The sequence below is a fragment of the Pinus tabuliformis genome, chromosome X (assembly GCF_031772625.1).
Source record: "Pinus tabuliformis cultivar Carrire ecotype Pingquan chromosome X, CPIR1, whole genome shotgun sequence".
Taxonomy (NCBI): domain Eukaryota; kingdom Viridiplantae; phylum Streptophyta; class Pinopsida; order Pinales; family Pinaceae; genus Pinus; species Pinus tabuliformis.
In genome coordinates, this window is record NC_142308.1 from 1,543,823,187 (window position 1) to 1,543,846,277 (window position 23,091).

General features: G+C 37.9%; 1 protein-coding gene across 2 annotated transcripts in view; it reads left to right on the plus strand.

Annotated features, from left to right (window-relative positions):
- ECA3 (endoplasmic reticulum-type calcium-transporting ATPase 3) overlaps positions 1-23,091 on the plus strand; it is a 447,643-nt gene that overhangs the window by 54,708 nt on the left and 369,844 nt on the right. For both annotated transcript variants that reach the window (XM_089449126.1, XM_089449125.1), the window contains exons 5-7: positions 14,226-14,362; positions 21,328-21,402; positions 22,248-22,293. In XM_089449126.1, coding sequence (XP_089305252.1) covers positions 14,226-14,362; positions 21,328-21,402; positions 22,248-22,293 — 258 coding nt within the window. The remainder of the gene's footprint in view (positions 1-14,225; positions 14,363-21,327; positions 21,403-22,247; positions 22,294-23,091) is intronic.

Sequence of the window (23,091 nt, forward strand, 5' to 3'; positions counted from 1 at the left end):
TACTGGGGCTCACCATCTTTGTTCGGCATTCCGAGAATTCATCCACTTGGGTAACTTCGAATTTTGGCTCTGATACCACTTGTTAGAACTCTAGACACCACATTTCTCCACAATGGTATGATATTGTCCACTTTGGGCCTAAGCCCTCATGGATTTGTTTTTGGGCTTTACCCCAAAAGGCCTCATACCAATGGAGATATTTGTCCATCCTTATATATCCATGATCCTCCCCACCTCTAGTTAATGTGGGACTTTGGTCGTATACCCAACACATATCACTATAGTATAGTTTGAATAAACGTTCCAATGCTGTAAGATCTCAATAATATGAAGGTGTTGTGCTAGTTGAAGAGACAGGTTGAATGAAGTCTCGGTGCTGTAAGATCTCAATGATTTCAAGGTGCTATGATTAGTGCTATAATCATCAGTGATGGGAAGTGCTATATGATGCAGCTAGGAGCTACATGATGCATCTCGGATCCAGTGACAGTATGAAGAAATCGAAGAATCAAGGAAGAAGGATGACTGTTTCTTGGTTTGGGAATGGCATCATAGGTCAAGGGTCATGGTCTTGGCATTTGTTAATTGGAATCTCTATAAGGAGAATTTTGTGCGGGTTTTCCTCTCAAAGAGTGAGAGGTTTTGGCCCTGGAAAAAAGCCGACATCTTGTGTTCTTATCTCTTTTGTTTTGGTAGCTATTTAATGAACTAAGAAGACACACTCTAATAATAACAAGCAAAGATTGTGCTAATAAGGAAAAATTAAAAACACCTCACAAATAGTTATCATGGTGAGAAGAATCTGATTAACCTTGATTGCCCTAGATTCTTCAACATGGTATCAGAGCTAAGGTGCTGAAGTCAAAGGAAGGGTAACAAAAAGAGACATTCAAGGATCAATTTTCAAGAAGGGCATCAAAGCAAGTTGTAGGGCTTTGTGTTTCAAAACCTACATCAAGGATTGAAGGATAAGTCTACAACAACAGTATACAATGGCAAGGGCTTTTGTCTATATAATCAAGGAGATAGTCTACAACAACAAGACAATTTAGTCCTACAGCAAGATTGATTTGGATCCTTATTTGAAGTTCTAGGATCAAGAAATCTCAGTCAAAAGACGAAGCGTTCAGAACTCGGGTACATGACAATAGTTTTGGTGTCTCCCACAATTTCGGTCTATGTCATACGATGATCTCAATAATAACATTATCTCATCATACCAGTGATAGTCACTACCTCAGATTAAATCATTTCTATAAAAATTACAGTCTTGACAACTCAGATTCCCTTAACCTGATGGCAGCAACATAGTACTCAAAAATAAGTCTCACTATACCACAGTGATAGACTGTATGGGCAATGCTTGATGTGGAATGAAGGTGTCCGTTGATGCAGTCACAGTAATACTAAGTGATAGGTCTTGGTACTATAAGAAGATGATCATAGCAAGTGACCTCGATGCTCTATGGTTCTACACGATGCTGCAACTTCAATATAATGTTACAAAGGTTCAATTGTGTGATTGCAATAACAATGCCATCGCAAGTTTATCAACAATTTGTTAATCATAAGGATTAGATGTATGAGTCAAAGTAACTTGAAGGCAAGAAGGCAAGCTTCCTATCATTACATCAAGGATCTCATCCGGAAGAAGCATCAATGCATCTGCTTCAACCACTTTCAACGTGATGAAGGTGAAGATTTCATCTTCACATGTCAAGTAATTATTCTTAATTCTTTAATCAATTTGGAAAAATGACTTAGTAATTGCAAGGAGATCTATAGGTTGGATGGGTCATCAAAGGTCGTTGCATGGAATAAGGAGGATTGTCACGATCCTCATAGATAAGAGAAGTCAGTGAACATATCAAGGAAAAAGGTTTCCTTTGAATTCATGGGAGGGAACTCTTAAGGTCCTCTCATCCCAATGTAGCAAAAAATGAGACATAAAAGAGATATATGAAATGCTAGAAGATATACTCTCTGAAATGCAGTGAAGAAGGTCATGTCACTTAGACCTGATTGAAGGTATGAAAGAATGAAGGAATATCTTCATGAGATCTCAATTGGGAGATCTGGGAGAGATGATAAGAAGATAATCATTATTGTTCTGATATACACTAACTGATAAGCAAGGTAACAAATGACAAGAAAGTTACCTCATTCAACAACTTGTGGTCTCTATGTTAGATAGAAAAAGACAAGTTGAGGGCAAAAGTGTTGAAGGTTAAAGGACTCAAACATGTGCAGAAAGGAAAGAGGGAGTAACAAACCTCTACTATGATTGAGATGGTATCCCTCGCAAAAGGGTCCTATCATAAGTTGAGGGCAAAAGTGTTGAAGGTTAAAGGACTCAAACATGTGCAGAAAGGAAAGAGGGAGTAACAAACCTCTACTATGATTGAGATGGTATCCCTCACAAAAGGGTCCTATCATAAGTTCCTAAATCTTTTGTTATAGATATGACCATGATAATAAGATGCATCGTGGCATCATGGAAGCATTAGAAACAAGAACTTGTAACATCACCATGGGAATCGTGAAGGACAAAATGCATGGCAGTCAAACATGAAGGATATAGCTCTTGGGAACCTCATTGGACATTGTAGGAAAGGAAGAAGTCATCCAAGACAAGGCTCATCATACATCAAGTAAAAAAGAAAACATTTGCCAGATGGGGATATGCAAGATCCTCAAGATTCTATGAAGGAATCCTGATCGGAGGGTTCACTAATCTAGAGAGGAAGAAAGTGTTTCATCAGAAAATCCAACTTATGGAATTCATGAGATGATGGTATGATGACATGAGAAATGAAGTAGATCAAGGGATTGGAAATCTTTTCAATCAAGGAAGCTGCTGGAAGAAGCCTAGATGAACTAAAGGTAAAATGAGGTATGTATGCTTGTATTTAATATTATAATGTCATGTCATACGGTTGCAGGTAACTAATGGCATCGGCCCAGTATCTCTGTTGCTGATGAAAATGAAAATGAAATCTATATTAGCTCAATGAAAAGCAAGAACAACTACTTTATACTACTTTACACTATTTTAACTCTTCATTAAAATCTAATCAATGTGAAATCTAAGTGAGACAAATCACACCATTTTAACCCTTTCTTAATCATGTGAGAACAATTATGAACAGGTCAGCAATGTGAGTCTTAAAGCAAAATAAACCAAGCTGCACTAAGTGATATTTTGGCTCTCAATAAAGATATTGGATTATGGAAAAAGAACCATCAATAGATGAACAACTTGATAACTACTGAGCAGAAAGTAAAGTGCAAGTTAAAGAAATGATACTAATGAAAATCAAACTGCAGAAAAATAAATGTCAGTAGCCTAGACAAGATGATCACACATGCCACTAGTTGTACAAAGAAAAGAAAGAAAACTGTCCCGGGCTCGCCTAAGAAACCTGCATAACACACTGATCAGTCATGAACAAAAGTGCAGAAATGTAAATCAGCAGAATTCAAAGTTTATGTACAGCTATTATACATGTTGAAAACACAGCAATTAAAAGACATATGTACAACTATTATACATGAAACAAGAAAAAAAGAAATGCTGGAAATTAAAAGTAAAACTACTGTACAGTGGCTGCCGCAAACAGGGGCCCTCTGCCTACTTTAGCCAATCCAAAAAGCAGTTACACGCTTAGAAACAGAACAGTCTTCTCATGTATTAATCATCAAAATATCAAGTACAGTGGGGAGCTCAAAATTACAAAATGATTACAACAATGACTAACTATCCAGCGTTCAAAGACGCTTTATTTATAACAGAGGAAAGCAAACTAACTTAACGAAAACTAAGCTATTCAAGCAGCTGTGTATAAACACGTAATCTCGCTGCGTCCTCGGATTTAGGCAACGGTCGTTGTGGGCATTCAATCTTCTGTTGGATTCGTGTTTCCCACTGTCTTCGTGGCTGAGGAAGATGCCACCTGTTCTTCACGTGCTCCAAAACAGAACAGGCAGAGCCGTGCCACCGCTAATGACCTCTGTTTGACTGTATTTGCCTCCTCGTTGACCACGGGTTTTTATGACCGGTTTGGGTGAGCTGGAAGGATACACACCATGTCCTTGGTTCCACGAACTTGCCCATGTGGCTCTTCTTCCCGGAGGACACCTGGAACATATCATTTAATAAAACAGCTGCGGAATCCAGGGTTGGCTGCGGAAACCGGGATCAGCTGCGGAAACCCTGTGTGAGCTGCGGAAACGCAACACTTTGAACCAAAATTCTAAACCAACAACAGTCATTAGCATAATTAGCAAACCATGTAAAAAGTCCTAAAATACAATGATTTGAGCAATTTGATGGAGGGAATGAGTGGCAAAAGAAGGAAATGAATAGGAAAAGGAGGCTGAGAGGATGTGTGAAGAAGTGCAGGTTTGAGGCTCAACATACCCCCACTGTGAAGGTGTTGCATGTCCTCATGCAACCAAAACTTTGTCATTGTTTTTCAATCCATGTGCTCAGATGCTTCTGCCAAAACATCTAGCCTTCTTCTCTTTCTCCTTGCTGCCAAAATTGTCCTTGGTTTTCTGACTAAACACCTGAATTTCAAATTGATCAATGCCCTGCTCAGCTTCTTACATTTTCTCTTCAATTTCTGTTCTTCTTCTGCCAGAGTCCTAAGTGAAGCATGGTATTGTCATGGACAATTTTGTCCACCTTGCTTTGTTCTTTCAATGCTTCGTTTTCTTGTTTAATATGCCGGTTCATGACTTCTAGCTCAAACACCTCCTGTTTTAAAGATTGGACCTGTTCATCAAGAGGCAATATAGTGCTTGGACCTGCAACTGATTGCTCCAAGGTCTCCAAATAATTGTATACCTCCTGCTGGTCAGGGTCAATTTCAGGTGTTCTTTTTGGGCTATGTTCAAAATCAAATTCTGTTTGAGGTTCTGGCTGAAAGGGGCTCTCTTCATGTGGAGGAGTGGTCTCAACACGTGGAGGACTCGACTCAAGGTCAAGCTGAGTTGGAGCCTTTTCAGGTGTACCTTCTCCCAAATCAATGAAATGTGATTGTTTTCCTTTAGTCACACTCATTTTTTCTTTAAGTCTACTGCTTCTTCTCACTTGTGCACTATTGCTCTTTTGCTGGGCACCTCGTTTTTCTTTCTGTTTCTTCTTTGAGAGGGCAACAACTTGAAGTTGTGCTAGTCTATCAGCCAAGGTTTGAGAGTCTTCTTCTACTGAAGGTTCAGGTGATGGATATGATTCTTGAACAATTGTTTTCCCTTTATCCTTTTTCTGTTTCTTGGTTTTATCTCCCTCTTCCTCTTTTTCTTGAGCAATTTCTTGAGTTTCTACTGTAGGAGGATCTTGGGCTGCAACATTTCTTTCTCTTCTCCTACTTCTTTTTGGGATTTTATGGGAACTGCTAGAGGCTTCAGTCACCTCTTGGAAATGGTTTCTGATTAGAAACTTTTCCCATGTATCCTTGTTATTTTTCAATTGCTCTTCTATGAGAATTTTAATGAACCCATGATGATACAAGTGGGGTTCAATATGGCCTACATTCTTTTGGACAGTGTAACTCATTTTCTTTAGGCTTGCTAACAGAAAGTGGGGTAAATTGAGGGCATGGCCTTCCATGAAATTCATCATAATCCTTGCATGGTACATATACATAATGCCAAAGCGGCCCTCACATGTGATAAACTTTTGAACAAGTAATAACAATGCAGTCCATTCTTCCTTAATTACATGCACAAGAATCCCTTTAGTGAATATTGAAGTGTCCATACCTGGGTTCTTAAGCATGTCTTTCCATCCCTGATCTTCCAGCCCTCTGTTCTTAAACCATCTGTCTCCCTCTTGTGGTAAACTGGTTGCTGCTGCTATGGTGTTCTCTGTTATTGTGAATTTCAGGTCCCCTACTTCCACGGTGTGTCCATTGAAGGATCGAGCAAATGATTTCGTTACCTCCTTATTATACCCTCTGAATTTTTGAATAAACTTCAACCACTTTGCTTTCTTTAATGCTTCCTTCGTCTGTGGATACCCTTCTAAATACTTCGGACCCTCAGGTTCAGCTCTAAGCAGCTTCCCCATCTTCGGCTCTCAACTTCGGCTGAAGCTTTGACTGTGTGTGGATGCTCAAGGAGGATGCTCACGGGAAAAACAGGTGGATTACGGCTGTAAGTGGAGTAGCCGTAAAGTAATGCAAGGCGTATTGCAGAACTGTAATCGCGGTTTGAAACAGAGCTGTGGAGTTTGCGGCAGAAATGAGAGTGGAAATAGTGTGAGTACGAGGGAGTAGAAGACAAACACGAGAAATGAGTTCAACGCATGCGGAAATGGAGTGATAAGTGGACGGAATAACGGTCGAATCCTTTAGAGTCGGGTGGCTTACGCACACGTCTCAGCGTTGGCTGCGGAAATGATGGTAAGGAGAGCCGTGGTACATTGGGTTACGTCACGGAGGTACGACCAATAAATGAAAGCGCAACCCCATTTCGAGTTTGAATTAAGAATGATTATGGAACCGTTAGAAAGGTATGAGGTGGATTATCGTGGAGGAGGAATGGGATGATCTTGCCGAATCATTGCATTTAGTGGCTTTTTCCACGATTTAATAACTATGCATAAAATGACATTAAATTGTTGTTTGGAAAAGATTTTGATCATACCTTCATAAGTTCGCCATTTGTTGATTAAGGTTGCTGACCCATTATTGCTTTTTGATCTTGCAGATGCCTCATATCCTTGCTATTCTTGGTGATGATGATACCTCTGACTGTGACTTTTGAAAACAGAGTGCTGCTGTAGAGACAGAGTGTGCTGGCTGCGGAATCATTTCGAGCTGCGGAAACTGGTGCGAGCTGCGGAAACTAAGACAACTCCCCTTTTTGCTGCACAAATTTAGTTAGAAAAACAACTAACTGAATGAAATAGTCCTGAGAGGGACTTTTATTAATGGAATGGAATGAAATGGAAATGGAATGGAGTGAAGTGGAATGGAGATGAAGATGAGATGGAGGTGAAGATGGAAATGACAAGTGAGGTGGAGTGAAGATGGAGAGAAAGAGATTTTTTTTTTTTGGAAAATATAGTGTCAGGTGTCCTTGATTTTCACTCCATATTTTCTGTATAAGACCGCCAATCTGAGATTGGTTTTCAGGCTTACACTTTTTTTTTTTTTTATATTCAGAAAGAAACAAAGACTAGGCTGATGGAGGAGAAGAATTCTTCTCCACCAGTCTCATTGCAGAATTCCCTTGAAACATTTTGACAAAGTCCTCTTTTGAGAGTGGCTTATGATAAATTTTCAATCGGTGGCCATTCACAATGAGAGGAGTTTGAAACTCATCAATAGTCTTGACTCGAACTGCTCCATTGCTAAAGACTTCATCAATCTCATATGGCCCAAGCCAATGAGTTTGAAATTTTCCTTTGAAGTCTTTAAACTTTGAATCAAACAGTAACGCCCAATCTCCCTTTTGAAACTTCTTCTCTTTGATATATCTGTCATGCCACTTAGTTCTTTGGTGTTGAACTAGATCGGTCCTTAAAATTGCATCTTGTCTTATTTCATCTAGCTCATTCAGCTGCTCCATTCTGTGCTTTTGGGCTTCTGATAGACTCATCCCCAACTGAACTGCCATCTTGAAGGTCTTGACTTGGAACTCAATGGGGAGCAAGACTTCTTTCCCATAAACAAGTTCATAGGGAGAATGTCCTGTTGTGTTCCTCCATGTAGTTCTATAGGCCCATAAGGCTTCAGGAAGCCTTTCTGCCCAATCTCTTCTGTGGAGATGAACAGTTTTGGTGATGATGCTCTCAAGAACTTTGTTTGTGGATTCCACTTGACCATTTGCTTGCGGATGGTATGGAGTAGATTTTCTATGCTTGATTTTGTATTCTTCCATCAGCTTCTCCATCAAGTTAGAGGTAAATTGACTTCCCTGATCTGTCACAATTTCTCTTGGGACACCAAAACGAGTAAAAATATCCTCAAAAAGAAATTGAACAACTGAATTTTCAGTGGCAGAAGGCAATGCCTTGGCTTCTACCCATTTAGTAACATAATCAGTGCAAACCAATATATACTTTTTTTGTTTAGATGGTGGATTAATAGGTCCAACAAAATCTAAAGCCCATTTCTCAAAGGGTTCGATGAGTACCTGTGGCTGTAATGACATTTCATTTGAAAGAGTTGGTCTCCCAACTCTTTGGCAGCTGTCACACCTTCTAACATATTGTTTTGCATCTTTGAAGAGAGAAGGCCAATAATATCCTAAAGAAAGGATTTTATAGGCCGTCCTCTTGTCAGCAAAGTGTCCACCGCACGGTTCATCATGACATGCCTTAAGGATGTCAGGCATTTCATCTTCCCGAACACATCTTTGATCACACAATCTAGCCCTGTTTTGAACAATTTGTTAGAAATCCATGAATACTTTGAACTCTCCTGAATGATTTTCCTTTTCTCATTAGGAAATAAGTGTGGAGGTAGCTTCCCTGTAACCAAATAGTTAGCAATATTTGCATACCAAGGAGTTTTAGTAGTTACTGCAAACAGATATTCATCTGGAAACTTATCCTCTACGGGAGAATCTTCGTTAGTATTTTGGATTCTAGACAAGAAATCAGCTACTGTATTTTGTTTTCCTGGTTTATCTAACATAGTAATATTGAATTCTTGTAAAAGTAAAAGCCATCTTGTGACTCTGCCATTAGTAACAGGTTTGTTCATGAGATATCTAATTGCAGAATGATCAGTATGGACAAAAGTTTCATAGCCAGTTATGTAATGTCTAAACTTGTTAATTGCATGAACAACGGCTAAGAACTCTTTTTCAGTCACAGTATAATTTAACTCAGTGGGAGTCAAATTTTTACTGGTGTAATAAATGGCATAAGGAACTAAATCCTTTTGACCCAACACAGCTCCTAGAGCTGTATCTGAAGCATCTGTAGAAATATGGAAAGGAAGTTTCCAATTTGGCCCTCTCAGAATGGGTGCTTCAGATATTCTTGTTTTTAGAGTTTCAAATGCAGATTGACAGTCAGGATCCCACTTGAATTCACAGTCTTTTGTAAGTAATTTGAAGAGCGGAGATGCTATCTTGGTGAAGTTTTCAATAAATCTTCTATAATATCCAGTAAACCCAATAAAACTTCTAACATCTTTTTGACAATTTGGAATAGGTAACTTGGAGATGACTTCAACTTTTGATCTATGAACTTTAATTCCATTTTCTGAAATATGATGTCCTAAAACAATCCCTTCAGTAAACATCATGATTCATAAAGCATTTTTCATGACTTAATGAAAGATTTGTTTCCTTACATCTTATAAGGACTTTTTCCAAATTTTCTAATGCCTCTTCAAATGAATTACCATAAACTGTAAAATCATCCATATAGACCTCTACACAATCATGAATTAGATCAGAAAAGATTCCTAATACTGCCCTTTGAAATGTTGCAGGTGCATTACATAATCCAAAAGGAAGTACTCGGCAAGCAAAAGTTCCCCATGGACAGGTAAATGTGGTCTTGTCCTGATCTTCAGGTGCTACCTGAATTTGATTGTAACCACTAAAACCATCCAAAAATGAGAAGTACTTTTTGCCTGCTAAAGTATCTAATACTTGATCAATAAAGGGTAAAGGAAAGTGATCCTTCAAAGTTGCTTTGTTTAATTCCCTGTAATCAATGCAAACCCTCCATTTACCATTCTTTTTAGGTACTATAACCAAAGGGGAAACCCACCGGCTATTTGAAATGGGGTAAATGAAGTTTACATTAAGTAACTTTTGGAGCTCTTCTTTCACTATCTCCCTAAGGTTTGGATTCATCCTTCTTTGAGGTTGTCTGATTGGTTTACTGTTTTCCTCAATGTAGATGTGATGAATGCAAGTCTTAGGGTCAATACCTTTCATATCGGTATACTCCCATGCAAATGCAGTAGAATGTTTTTGCAAGATTTTGGTTAGCTCCCCTTGTTGTGATTTTTCCAAGTTTCTGTTGATATTCAATGTTTTTCCTGGAAAAATCTCAATGGCAGAACTACCAAACTCTTCCATAGAGAAAGAGACATTTGTCTAGATGATAGACACTCAATGTCAGAATCCAACTGAAATTGTGTGGAGTCATATTCTGAAGATGGTTCAAAATTTTCTAATGTGTTCAGAATTTGACTATCTTCACTAACCTCAGAAATGGTAAAGACAGGTTGTATAGTATCTTCATCATCAATCCACTCATTATTCCCTATTTCTGTAATTGCTTTTGCTGGAGGATACAGATTGAACTTCTTTGTCGAATTACCATCAGAAATATACATATCCCCAGACCTACAACTTATGAAAGCATCAGCTGTGGCTAGCCAAGGTCTTCCTAAAATAAGAGGATGTCCTCCTAGATTACTCTTAGGAGTTAAAATCATGAAATCCACTGGATATTCCCAAGAGTCTAGGGAGACTGGAATGTCTTCTAATACACCATCTGGTTTAATAATTGATCGATCGGCCAATTGCAATAAAGTAGGTGTAAAAAGAAGATTAGGAAGTTTTAGCTGTTCCATAGTCTGTCTACTCATAATGTTAATAGCAGCCCCTAAATCAATCAAAGTATTTGGTATTTCTACCCCATTGATATGTGTTTTGACAATTGGACTACCAGGGTCTACATATTTCTGCATAGTAATTTTTCCCATCATGATATCTGCAATTTTTCCTACCAGGTGGATCCTTCTGGTATCTCTTGGTTTCCTTCCTGGTCTTTTAAGGCTCAACTCTTTTATTGTTTTTGCTAGAATAGGAATTTCTTTAATGGCTTGTAACAAGGGAATCTTGATATAAACATTCTTCAATTCATCTAGAAAATTATAGTCAGGCAACCAAATTTGTTTTTCCACTCCTTTGTCAATTTGTAATCTTTCAGGAAAAGGAGGTGTGGATAAAGATGCAGGTTTCTCAACTATGGGAGTTGTGGGGGTTAATTCTTTTTCTTTTTCTTTTTGAGTGTTTGGGTTTTGAAGAGATGCTTCAGAACCCTTATTGGCTTCAAGAGATTCTTCCTCAAAAATGCTTTGCTTTTGATCATTTATAGAAGGCTTATCTAAGACTCTACCTGATCTGAGTTGTACTTCATTGAGAGGAACAATCATATAGGTAGGAAATGGTTGACCTTCCAACATGTAAGCATTTTGAGGATTTTTATTATTGGGGTTTGGCAATGGCTGAGAAGGAAGTTGATTTGACTTCTGTTGGAATGGAAGCAAGAGTTGAGAATTTGGATTCTGTTGAGAAGGTTGTTGTTGTTGAAATGGCAATGATAGTTGTGGATTTTGATTTGGAAGTTGTGGAGCTTGTTGGTTTTGAAAAGATGGAGGATATTGGTAAAATTGAGCAAATCTCCCATAAGGATTTTGCATACCTTGTACCCATGATTGAAAAGGATTTTGAGGTTGGGACCAAGGTTGTTGCCAAGGATTCCAATTTGGTGGGGGTTGAAAATTCATAGAGTTGTTAAACCCTTGATTTTGTTGCCCCTGCCAAGGTCTCCTTGCAACAAAACAGAGAGATTCGAGTGTATTTGGATCTTCTTGAAAGACAGCTTTGAGCCCAGGGATTGAAGGACAATCCTTGGTCTCATGATTCTCTGAACAAATTACACATGTCTCTACAACTTTTGCATCCAAGGGACATTCCCTCAGAGCATGTTTCTTTCTACACTTTGGGAAAAAGATGGCCAAAGCCTCAGCTTCTGCTTTCTGCTTATTGTGAATCTTAAGGGTGTCTAATTGTTCACTAAGACTTCCTAAGATATCAGTTTTAAATTCATCAAGCATATTGCCAATCTCAGCCCTACTTACTGATCCAGTTGCAGATTTGTTTGCTCTGATGAGAGAAGGATCTCTAGGCCCTTTTTGAGTTTTAGACTTCCCCCTTGAGAGATGGACACATAGTTCTGCTATATCATTGAGTGAAAGTTGAGATATATCTCCCTTTCCCATCATGTTCAAAATATCTATCCATTCATCTCTAATGGCTTTCAATAGAAGGGCTTTTAAGGTCTCCTCATCTAAGTTGTTCATTTTTGCTCTTTTCAAGTTGTATTGAAATCTTTCAAGCAAATCCTCCAAATTTTCATCTTCTTTTTGCATCATTTTGAATACCTCATCCTTGTGATTGGTGGGCATACAATAGTCCAGGTACCTATCCAAAAATGTTTGTTTCATATCATTCCAAGACCTAATGGACTGAGTGAGTAATCCCATGAACCACTTCAAGGCTGCTCCTTTCAATGTTGAAGGGAACAGTTTGAGTTTTTGAGAGTCTTCCAGATAGTCATAAGTTCGACAAACGACTTCAAACTCAAATAGAAATGTTTCAGGGTCTTCATTCCTCCTCTGCACGGGCCCATTTTGGTGGTTATGGATGCTGACAATGTTGTTGGCCACTAGCTGGTCTACAAATCTATGCGTGGGCGCTCGAATCCATTGCCAAGTCTCCCCGATGACTATTTTTCCTGTTCAAATCTCCTTAGCTACACCTCTGCACATGAATGCGTCCATGCCGGCCCCACTAAGTGGATGGTTGGCTTACGTAAGTCCCGTTGCTGACTCGTCTGGCCGGTTGTGGCCTAGTCTGATAGCCTTGTTTCCCACTAAGTTGCTCCAACAACCCCTTTTTAAACTTATTTCCTGTCTTTTTCAGCCCTTGGCCCTTGTGTCACTTTTAACCGACCACTTTCTTTTATGTCTTGTCCCCCTTGCATATGCCTTGTTTGGAAATTTTTATCAGCCTGGCACTGCAAATTTTATTGCTGCCTCATACAGTTGCTGGCCAAAGCTGGCACCTGTGACTCCTATATGAATCTAGCTTCTGTGAACAATACTTTGAAGATTGGTTTTTTTTATTTTGGGCTCTTACCATGTTAATTTTCCTTAACCCCAATAGTTGTTTAATTACTTTCTAGCAGACTAGATCTACTGAATAATAACATGACTGGTATTTTGACATAAATAAAATAAACAACAAAAACAAATTAAATCACTTACAAGGGCTTCCTTCCTAGTATAATGGCCCTCTGAGGAAAATACATACAACAAGAACCCGGATCTAATCCAATTGCTTATGCCCTAGATATGTACTTCGATTTGCTTCCCTGATCTGGATCTCCCTTGCTGCCCATTGCACCTTCCTCGAACCCAGCAGATTTGAATGGAAGTGCTTCTCTATGCAATTACTGAGATGTCCTTCTTTGTGTCTTGTGTGTCTTGTTCCTTAACCTTTCTTTTATGAGTTTGAGACTTTGATTTGAGTTATTGACTGAATGCACAACTGTAATCTCCAAAGTGATTGACAGTTGAGATTAGATTTCAACATCACTTGAGAGCGATGGTTGAGATTCATCTAATTCATTGATGCAAAAACCTTTGCATTTCATTAGATTAATGCACTTTATCTTATAAAAGTCGATTACTTTTACCGCTGAAACAATTGCTAAGGTTAAGGGCCTGTTATGCGACTTTTGCATGCCTAGATACTTAGGCCTGTTTTGAAATGCCTGCCCGAGCTACAAACATCAACACTTTGGGTGTTATGCATGGTTGTTGCTACCAAACAAAGGGCTTATGTTGCCAGCTCCAACAATAGATGGATCAATAGCACTGTTATTGGCCCTTGGCAAGCCATTTAATGTGCTCTGTGGCTTCTGCCAAAAGTGGCTGTCTTGTCAGGGATAGTTTAGTCCAGTCCAATCAATGAGACTGGATAGCCAGTAAATGCAACAATGACGAGGAAAGAAAGCTTGGACAGACTCATGAACCGAACACCTTTCCAATCATATTTTGCAACTAGCGGACATTAAATTAAAATAAAAAAATATATTAATGAGTTTGTTGGTTCTTAGGATATCCTACATTCAATAAAGCTTTTCTTTGGGTCATATACCATTGAGACATCTGCATACCAGTGCATATACCAAATTTCTGTCAGAGATATTGTATTACTGTATTCATGATTGAGACAAAGTGCAAGATATAAGTTTGGGCTTGGATTTCAAGGAAAAGTATGTGTAGAGACTCAGAGAGTTAATTTGTTCATGTTCAGATTAATAGTGTTGTATACTTATTGATGGAAAGTAATAAAAAAAGCGTTGAAAATTGAAGGAGATAGGACTATTATTCAGGCAAGGTATATTGGTGGTGTCTATAAAATTGAATCGAATCTCTTGGATTTGCTGGCAGGTACACCTTTCTGGAAGTTAGTACTGAAGCAGTTTGATGATTTGCTAGTGAAGATATTGATTGCAGCTGCCGTGATTTCATTTGTCTTGGCTGTGATTGATGGAGAAACAGGACTTGGTGCTTTTTTGGAACCCTCAGTAAGCTATCCCTCTTACCTTTATTTCAGTCTGTGCTAAAGCTCCCCCCTTGTAATTAGTTAAATAAAAAGCAACTGTGTTTTTAGGAAAAGAAAAGGCAAAAGAAAAAAATGTAGAGAAGAAAGGCCTGAATTTGTTTTGTCTAATCTACCACTTCTCTATCTCCTCTGTTATATGCTCATTTAAGTTCTACACTTGTTGGTTCTTTCTTCAGATATTTATCTAGTCCAATACAGCCGATTGTTCTCATTTTGGATTGGTTACATAATAGTTTTATAGTTGGGGATATAGTTTTATGTGCTAGTCATGGGCTAGTGATGAATTAGTTTGGTTTGGTTGTCATTTGTGCTAAAATCTGCTCTTTTCTTGTTAGCATTAGTATCATGAAACAAGTTAGCACCCAAGTGTTATTCTGTGGTTAAGCTTAGTGTTAATCCCTGGAAAAATCCTTAAATATGTTGGCTATCCAAGATGCTTGGATAACTATCAAGGAGCGTGTGCTGTCAACTGATCACACTTCTGGCATTGGGTTGGTTAATTCCAAATTGAGGAGGTATCCCTATGGTTGTCTTATTGAATGAACAAGTACTTCACATCTGCACATAGATTAAATAGCATAAGTATGAAAATATGTTGCTTGACGGAATCAGACAGAAAGAAGAAAATTAGCAAGGCAATCCTGAATCTTGCTAATTTGGAGAAATCCTTCTAACTAAATCAGCAAACAAATAAAGCATTCTGTTTTGAATGAATATTGAAAACCTAACCACCTCAATCATGCTATAATGAATGAGGGTAAATTTTCCCTGGTTTTCTTCCACATTCAGGATTTAATTTACAATTTCCCTTTCCAATTTGCAAAAAATAAACAATTTTAATACAGAATATGACTATAGTAACAATATATCAAGGTATTGTATTCAACCCAACAAATAGTATTAATTGTGTTGACTGTTTCAATAAGACATCCAACAGGAAAACTAATGAATTCGTTAATTACAACCTCACTTCAAGAATAGGCTAGTTATACTAAACTAATTAATCTAGCTTGCCTCAGTTCTGAGCATTTCTGTTCAAAATAATTTACTGGTCGCTTAGGGTTTGTCGCAAAGCAAATCCACACAGCCTTCAGCACACTTCGGTCTAAATTATATTGCCTTAGTCCAGATGCACTGTCCTGCGGCTCTGTTGTTGATTGATTCAGAATTGCGTTGACCAGAATGGCGTTACGTTCACTACAGTGAGGGTTGATTATTTGTCCAGCTATTACGTAGGTATCCATCCATAAACTGGGGTTTTTGTTCCATAATACCGAGACTTTCCTTCAGAAATCCGAGCCACTGTTAATAGACTTCTTCACAGCTCCCTTATCATTTTTCTTGCTGTCCCTTTCATCCGAATTCATCTCTGTCCTAGAGATCTGAATTAATCTCTGTAATACCCATCTGAAATTTCAGAGAGATCTGAAAATCTGAACTGTGTTTTCATGCGAAGAGCCTGCCCTTGTATATATAGTGGTTGGTCTGCATAAATAAGCCGACATGATCTTATCGAAGGAATGTGTCCCTTAATTGTGAGCCGACATGAGTTTGATTTATTCATTTGGAGGCTGACTTGAAGAGGAGGATAGTGCTTCTCTTTGGAGGACTATTTTACTAGAATACATTTGACATATCTTTATACATGACATTGACTCTTTGAAAAATCCTAAGTTACTCAATGGGAGCCATCTAAAATAAACCTCTTGCTCATGAAACCCGTGAAGCAAGGCATTACAAAAAATAATTTTATTTACTTCTTTTCATCATTTACAAAGATCATAATTACATATCACTATGAAGACCGAACCTAGTTACATTTTACAACACTCCCTCTTAACTAGGGAGGTATTCACAATGGTACTTGGTCATTCTCAATCTGAATAATTTCTCATAAGAAGAATCGGATTTGTAACCCATTTGTATAGCATCATATCAACCAGCATTGTCACATAGCAAGGCCTTGACTAACAGCTCTATCCACATGATTAGAGCACAATGCTGGTAAGACCAATGATTCATAGATACCATAATCATTGCCTCTCAAGGTACATACTCCACCTGGGTGTTCACAGAGTATGACCTTCCATGGGACTATTCTTATCTTGGGTAGCCAACCCTCAAAGAATATCGGTCCTCCATGACTCCTCTTATTTTGGATGCCCTATCTCATCCTTAAAGAGTATCAGATGCCAGATGATTACCCAATCCTCTATTATGTCTTCCCAATTGAAGACAAGAATAATGTGTCTATCTCTCCCTCTCAATTAGGGAGGACATATCAATTCCAACAATGGAATGTACTCATTCCTACGGAAGGAATGTACCTAAGCTCTCTCTTGGCTTAGGAATTTCAGGCTTGCTATTAATTAGGGACCTATAGCAATTCCTCAATTAGCTGCCTGAAGAGCTCCTTCCTTCGATGTCATGAATTTCTTTGTCAAGGAGCCTTCAACTTTTTTGGCTTCTTCATAGGGCACATACCATCCATCACTTTCATCCATGAGTTAGTCATGTCATTTTTCCTTTCATCAGAAAGTGATCCATTAGTCTTCATTTGGTTTTTCTTCATGCCATGCTGCCTTCTTCATGCCATATTCTTCGGAAGGATCTTACATCCTTCTTCATGGTTCTCAGGGAAGACATCCACAGTTCTTCCTTTGGCAGTCCTGCATAAACCCATCCAGATATTTGTTCAAAAATAAGACATGAACACTTAAATCAAAATTACCTTTGTGATGGTCTTTCATCATGACATCTTCATGTAGGTATCAGCTTCCTGCATACATGTTGACACATCTCCCAAAGATATCCATTACCAAGGGTCTTCATCTTTTTCAGACTTCCATCAGAGTATTCATATCTTTCCAGGAGATTCCCTAGTCAAATCTTCTTGGTCTTGGATGTTGAACGCCTTCTTCCATGGTTGCATAGTCTTATGATCTCTTCCTTTCTTTCTTCACATATTTCATTCCCAAAAACTTCCATTAAGAGTTTCTCAATTGTAGTCAACTACCTCATACTTCATATGAGGACATATTACGTTGATTTCATCTAGTGTGACCCACGCCTTCCGACATTCTTTCATAGGAGGATATTCCTTTCCTTTGTTCATGCTTCTCAAAATAGAGCAGTGATCCAAGTTATCTGCAACCATACAACATGAATTTATAATAATTAATACAAGCATACATACCTCATTTACCTTTAGGTCATCTAAGCTTCTTTTAGCAGCTTCCTTGATTGACAAGATCTTCAACCCCTTGATCTACTTCATCTTTTATGTCATCATACCATCATCCCATGAATTCCACAAGTTGGAGTTCCTGATGAAACACTTGCTTCCACTCTAGATCGGTGAATCCTCCGATGAGGATTCCATCAGAGAATCTTGAGGATCTCGCATATCCTTATTCAGCAGATGTTTCCCTTTTGACTGATGTATGATGAGACTTGTCCTGGATGACTTCTTCCTTTGATCTTTCAATGAGGTCACCAAGAGCTATATCCTTCAAAGTTGACTATCAGACATCCTTCATGTTTCTTATGGTGATGTCACGAGCTCTTACTTCTAATGCTTTTCCTCTTCCTTGGACTTCCTTCTTTCAACTTCCTCCACTTCTTCGGTGAAATGGACTTCTTCTCTATTCTTCTTGTTATTGCCCTTCTTAAGCTAAGGACAATCTTTCCTGTAATGTTCATAGCATTGAATCTTAGCTATGTTCTTCTTTCCTTTCAACAAAATGTCTGAATCCTTTCATTTGATCCTTCAACACTTTTGCCCTCAACTTGTCTTCTTCTATCTTGCATAGAAACCATAAGTTGTTTAATGGGATAGCATTCTTATCGTCATAGACATTGTTACCTTGTTCATCAGTTAGTGCATTTAGAATAATGAGGATTATCTCTCCCAGATCTTGCAATTGAGATCTTATGAAGATAAACCTTTATCCTTTGATACCTTCAATTTGAGTAGATTAGATCTAGGTGATGTGACCTTTATCGTGTCTTCAAAGAATAGCTCTACCAGCCTATCATATATAACTCTTTCATGTCTCCAATACTGCTATATGAGGGGACCTTTCATAAGAATCCCTTTCCATGTATTCAAAGGAGACCTTTCCATTGATATGTTCAATGACTTCACTTTCTTTGAGGACTATGCGTATCCTCCTTTTCCATGCAAGGAATTTCAATGACCCAACCAACTTATAGATCTCCTTCAAAACGAAGTCATTTTACCAAATTTGATTAAAGAATGAAAGATACTTACTTGACAAGTGAAGATGAAATCATCAACTTGATCACTTTGAAGGTGGATGAAGAAGATCTATTAGTACTCCTTTTGCATGATCTTCTTCCAAATAAAAGGCCCTTCGTCAATAAAGGAGATTGCTCCTTTTATGATGTCAATGCCTTTAGATCTAGCTTCCTTTGTTGATGGTGATTGATGAGGATGTTTTGATGCTTCCTCGGATGATCTTCTTCAAGGATAAGGATGAGATCCTTGCTGCAATGATAGGGAGCTTGCCTTATAGCTTTTGAAGATGATAATGCCTTCTCGCCTTCAAGATACTTCGACTTCTTTGGTAGTGAATGAATGCAGATCAGAAATGCTTCTAGGATCTCCAAGATGATGTGATCTTAGTCCTAGAAATGCTTCTCTATACTTTGGGCTGCCTTGCCTTGTAGATTTCTTCATCTTGATGAGGGTCTTTGTGATCTTTTGCTAAAGATTATAGGATACAATACTCTTGCTGGTGTAGACTTCTAGTTGCCTTGATGTGTAGATCTATTTACCTTGAGTAGGAATAAGGCTTTGGCCTTGATTGATAATCCTAAGATTTCTTCTGAAGTAGACCTTCTTCTTTGATCTAGTGTTTGATTCGTCAATGTAGATCTTTGAACTTTCACTTTGATACAATTCTTGAGATTCGATCCTTGAGTGTCCCTTGATGAGATGCCTTTCCTTGACTTTGACACCTTAGCTCCGAAACCATGTTGAGAAATCTAGGGCATTAGCATTAGGTGATTCCCCTTCTATTAGTGACTGCTTGTGAATGCTTTTTACTTCTTTAGATTGGGATCTTCTTCTTGTTAGATTATTACTCTTCTTCTTCATCAAACAGTAACCAGTGCATGAACATAAATAGACAAGAGACACAGCATGTAGGCTATATGAGCCAGGGCCAAAACCTCTCCATCTTGAGAGGAAAACCCACACAAATTCTTCTTATAGAGGTTCCAATTGACGAATACCAAGACCAAGACCCTTGATCTATAAGCAGCTCCAAGACCAAGACACTAGTTCTCTGACTGTCTTCAGCTTCTTTCTTCTTCTTCGTGACTCCTATTCCTCCTTCGACCTTCTTAGCATAGATATCATCTCCAACGAATTGGCATGTCACTCATTGATTTAAGACTTCTTCCTAGCACCGAGATAGAGATCCGAACTTCTAGTTACTGTAATCCGAATACAGAGATACGTCTAACTGTGATATTATTAAAGCACCGAACTGTGCGTATTTATCCTTGCCTGATCTCTGAACTTCTGTTATAATACCGAGAACTTCCTGCAGAAATCTGGACCACTGTTGTCAATAGACTTCTTCTTTGCGTCTCCCTTATCATCTTTCTTGCTGTCGCTTTCATCTGAATTCATCTCTGTCCTAGAGATCCAAACTAATCTCTGTAATAACCATCCAAAATTTCAGAGAGATCCGGAAATCTGAACTGTGTTTTTATGCGAAGAGCCTGCCTTTGTATATATAGTGGTTGGTCTTCATAAATAAGGCGACATGATCTTATTGAAGGGATGTGTCCCTTAATTGTGAGCCAACATGAGTTTGATTTATTCATTTGGAGTCTGACTTGAAGAGGAGGATAGTGCTTGTCTTTGGAGGGCTATTTTACTAGAATACATTTGACATATCTTTATACATGACATTGACTCTTTGACAAATCCTAAGGCTCTCAATGGGAGCCATCTAAAATAAATCTCTTGCTCATAAAACCCATGAAGCAAGGCATTACAAAAAATAATTTTATTTACTTCTTTTTATCATTTACAAAGATCATATATACATGTCATTATGAAGACTGAACCTAGTTACATTTTACAACAAATCCATCCTTTATATTCTTTCTATTACTAGTATTATTGGGACATCCCTTGCACCACCTGAAAGGATATCAATCTTTTAGACAGAAGGGACTGATATGAGAAGTGAATTAGTGGGTAATATGGAGAAGGCAAAACTGATAAATATGACTTGAAGTCTCACAGAAATCGAGCAGAAGCACTTGGTGGGTAGTTTATAATGGACTTGCAATTCCATACATCTTTCAGTGATGATCCCTCTAGGTCAATTTAGTATTTTCTTGTGCATTTATTTCAGAATCATTTTCCAGTTTCCTTGTACCATTATGTTTCTCATAAAATTTTCATTCAAATTCATGCATTCAATATGATATCTCTCAAGTGTGAATTTTAAAAGTCAGTTTGTTTTGCTTCGTGTCCATTCCTCTTTCTATTACTAGTATTGTTGGCATTCAGGACTTCCCTTGCACAACCTGAAAGGAGAGCAAACTTTTTGATAGAGAGGATTGATGCACTGAATTCAAAAGTAATACGGAGAAGGCAAAATCGATAAATATGATCTGAAGGTTAATGAAAATCAAGTAGAAGCACTGGGTGGGTGGGTTATAATGGACTTGCAATTCCAAAGATCGCTTTTAATGATGGTCCTTTTGGGTCAATTTCGTTTTTGCTTGTGCTTTTATTTCAAAATTGTTTTCCAGTGGCATCATGCTTCTCATAAGATGGCTATTCAAAATTATGCTTTCAGTATTATATTTCTCTAGCGTAAGTTTGCTTAAAACTGTTTAATGTGTCCACTAAGTTGTCTGTGCATTATATATTTACAGGTTATATTATTGATTCTGGCAGCCAATGCAGCTGTTGGAGTTATTACAGAAACAAATGCTGAAAAGGCTCTTGAAGTAAGTCTCAAATGGCAATAATGAGTTTGAAACATTAGCTATGTTTATTTCTGATTTTTTGGATTTAGTGACGTGGAAACTAATCATCAGAAAATCATCTTTCTTCATATCCTTCACTTATTTATATTTCTAAAACTGGATATTGATATGTGATTCATTTTCTCCTTTTTTGACTTGCAAGTTGTTAATTTTCTTTTATCTGTAGCCTTTACCTCCTAGCAACCCTTCAGACTTTCATGTTTTTTCTTATGACAATTTCATGTGTGCACATATATCCTCAGGTGTGCTGTTAATACGTAAGCTCCTTTAGGTATAAACTATTGTAGACCCTTGTAATTATGACCAAGCTTGTCATGTTGGGGCTAGAGTAATTGTTTGAGGGCTAATATCATCTTGGACTTTGACATAAGCACATATGTCCTCAGGCGTGCTGTTAATAGTAAGCTCCTTTAGGTATAAACTATTGTAGACCCTCGTGTAACTAAGACCAAGCTTGTCATGTTGGGGCTAGAGTAATTGTTTGAGGGCTCATATCATCTTGGACTTTGACATAAGCACAATCGCTTCTCTGATGTAGTCTTATTGTTGCAATATTTATGAATGTATGCAATACTAGCTTTGATCTTTTTGATTATATAGTCAGTTTACCTCACTGGTGTTCCCTTTTTGAATACATATATTTGCATTTTCCCTTTGCTTATTGCTAGTGCGATACTTATAAGGTCTTGAATTATTACCTTTTTGCATTAACTTAGCTGGAATTAACTTGTTTTATTGTTGTGTCTCTTTACACTGATAATATTACTTTTATGTTTTAATGGCTACTCACACGACTATGGTGTTAGGAACTAAAAGCATACCAAGCTGATGTTGCAACTGTCTTGAGGAATGGTAAGCTTTCAAGTTTGTCTGTCACTGAAATGAATGCTCAAATTTTGTTGCTTACGCTTCAAGTATAGTAAAATTTGAAAGTTCTCTGTCATCTTTATGTGTTTAAAATTTAAAGATGTTTATATTTGTTCCCTTTGAACTTTTCTTTCTTGACAATTGTTCTATTTAATCCTAAATGAGAAAAAGACATGAATTGTGAGGAGAATCAATCAAGAATGTGGACAGAGAATGCAAACCAAAATATATTAAAAGAGAGAGTGATATGTTCGATTAATATTCAATATGGTGTGGATGTCAATACAAATAAGGCAAACAATGTCCTGGACCAAAATCCTGTAAATTACTTCATTAGTTAAGCGCCAATCTGTTAATTTTAGGATAACAATGGTATGTTCTATGCTTAGAGCAATTTTACTTCAATTTTCTTTATTAGCCCAATATCATATCCAGTATAGCAATCACATCAACATGATAGTAAAATGCAGATAGAACATAAACAATAACAGTAGAAGACAAGCCAACACAAGAGGACACAAGATATGGCACCAGCCAGGGACAAACCCCAATGTGGGGAAACCTTTGATCAATTCTTCTTACAATTCTTCAAAAGTTCAGTAGAGAGAGAGTACAATTTACAATATTCACTTGCCCAAACTGATCAGTGAAAACAGCAGAAACAGAAAGCCCTAACCAGAAAGTCAATGCTGGTCAACAGGGCTGAAATTGACCTCCAAAACAGCTCGGTCAACCTTGGTCAACTCAGCCTCCAACAGCAAGATAATGCAGCCCAAAACAGTC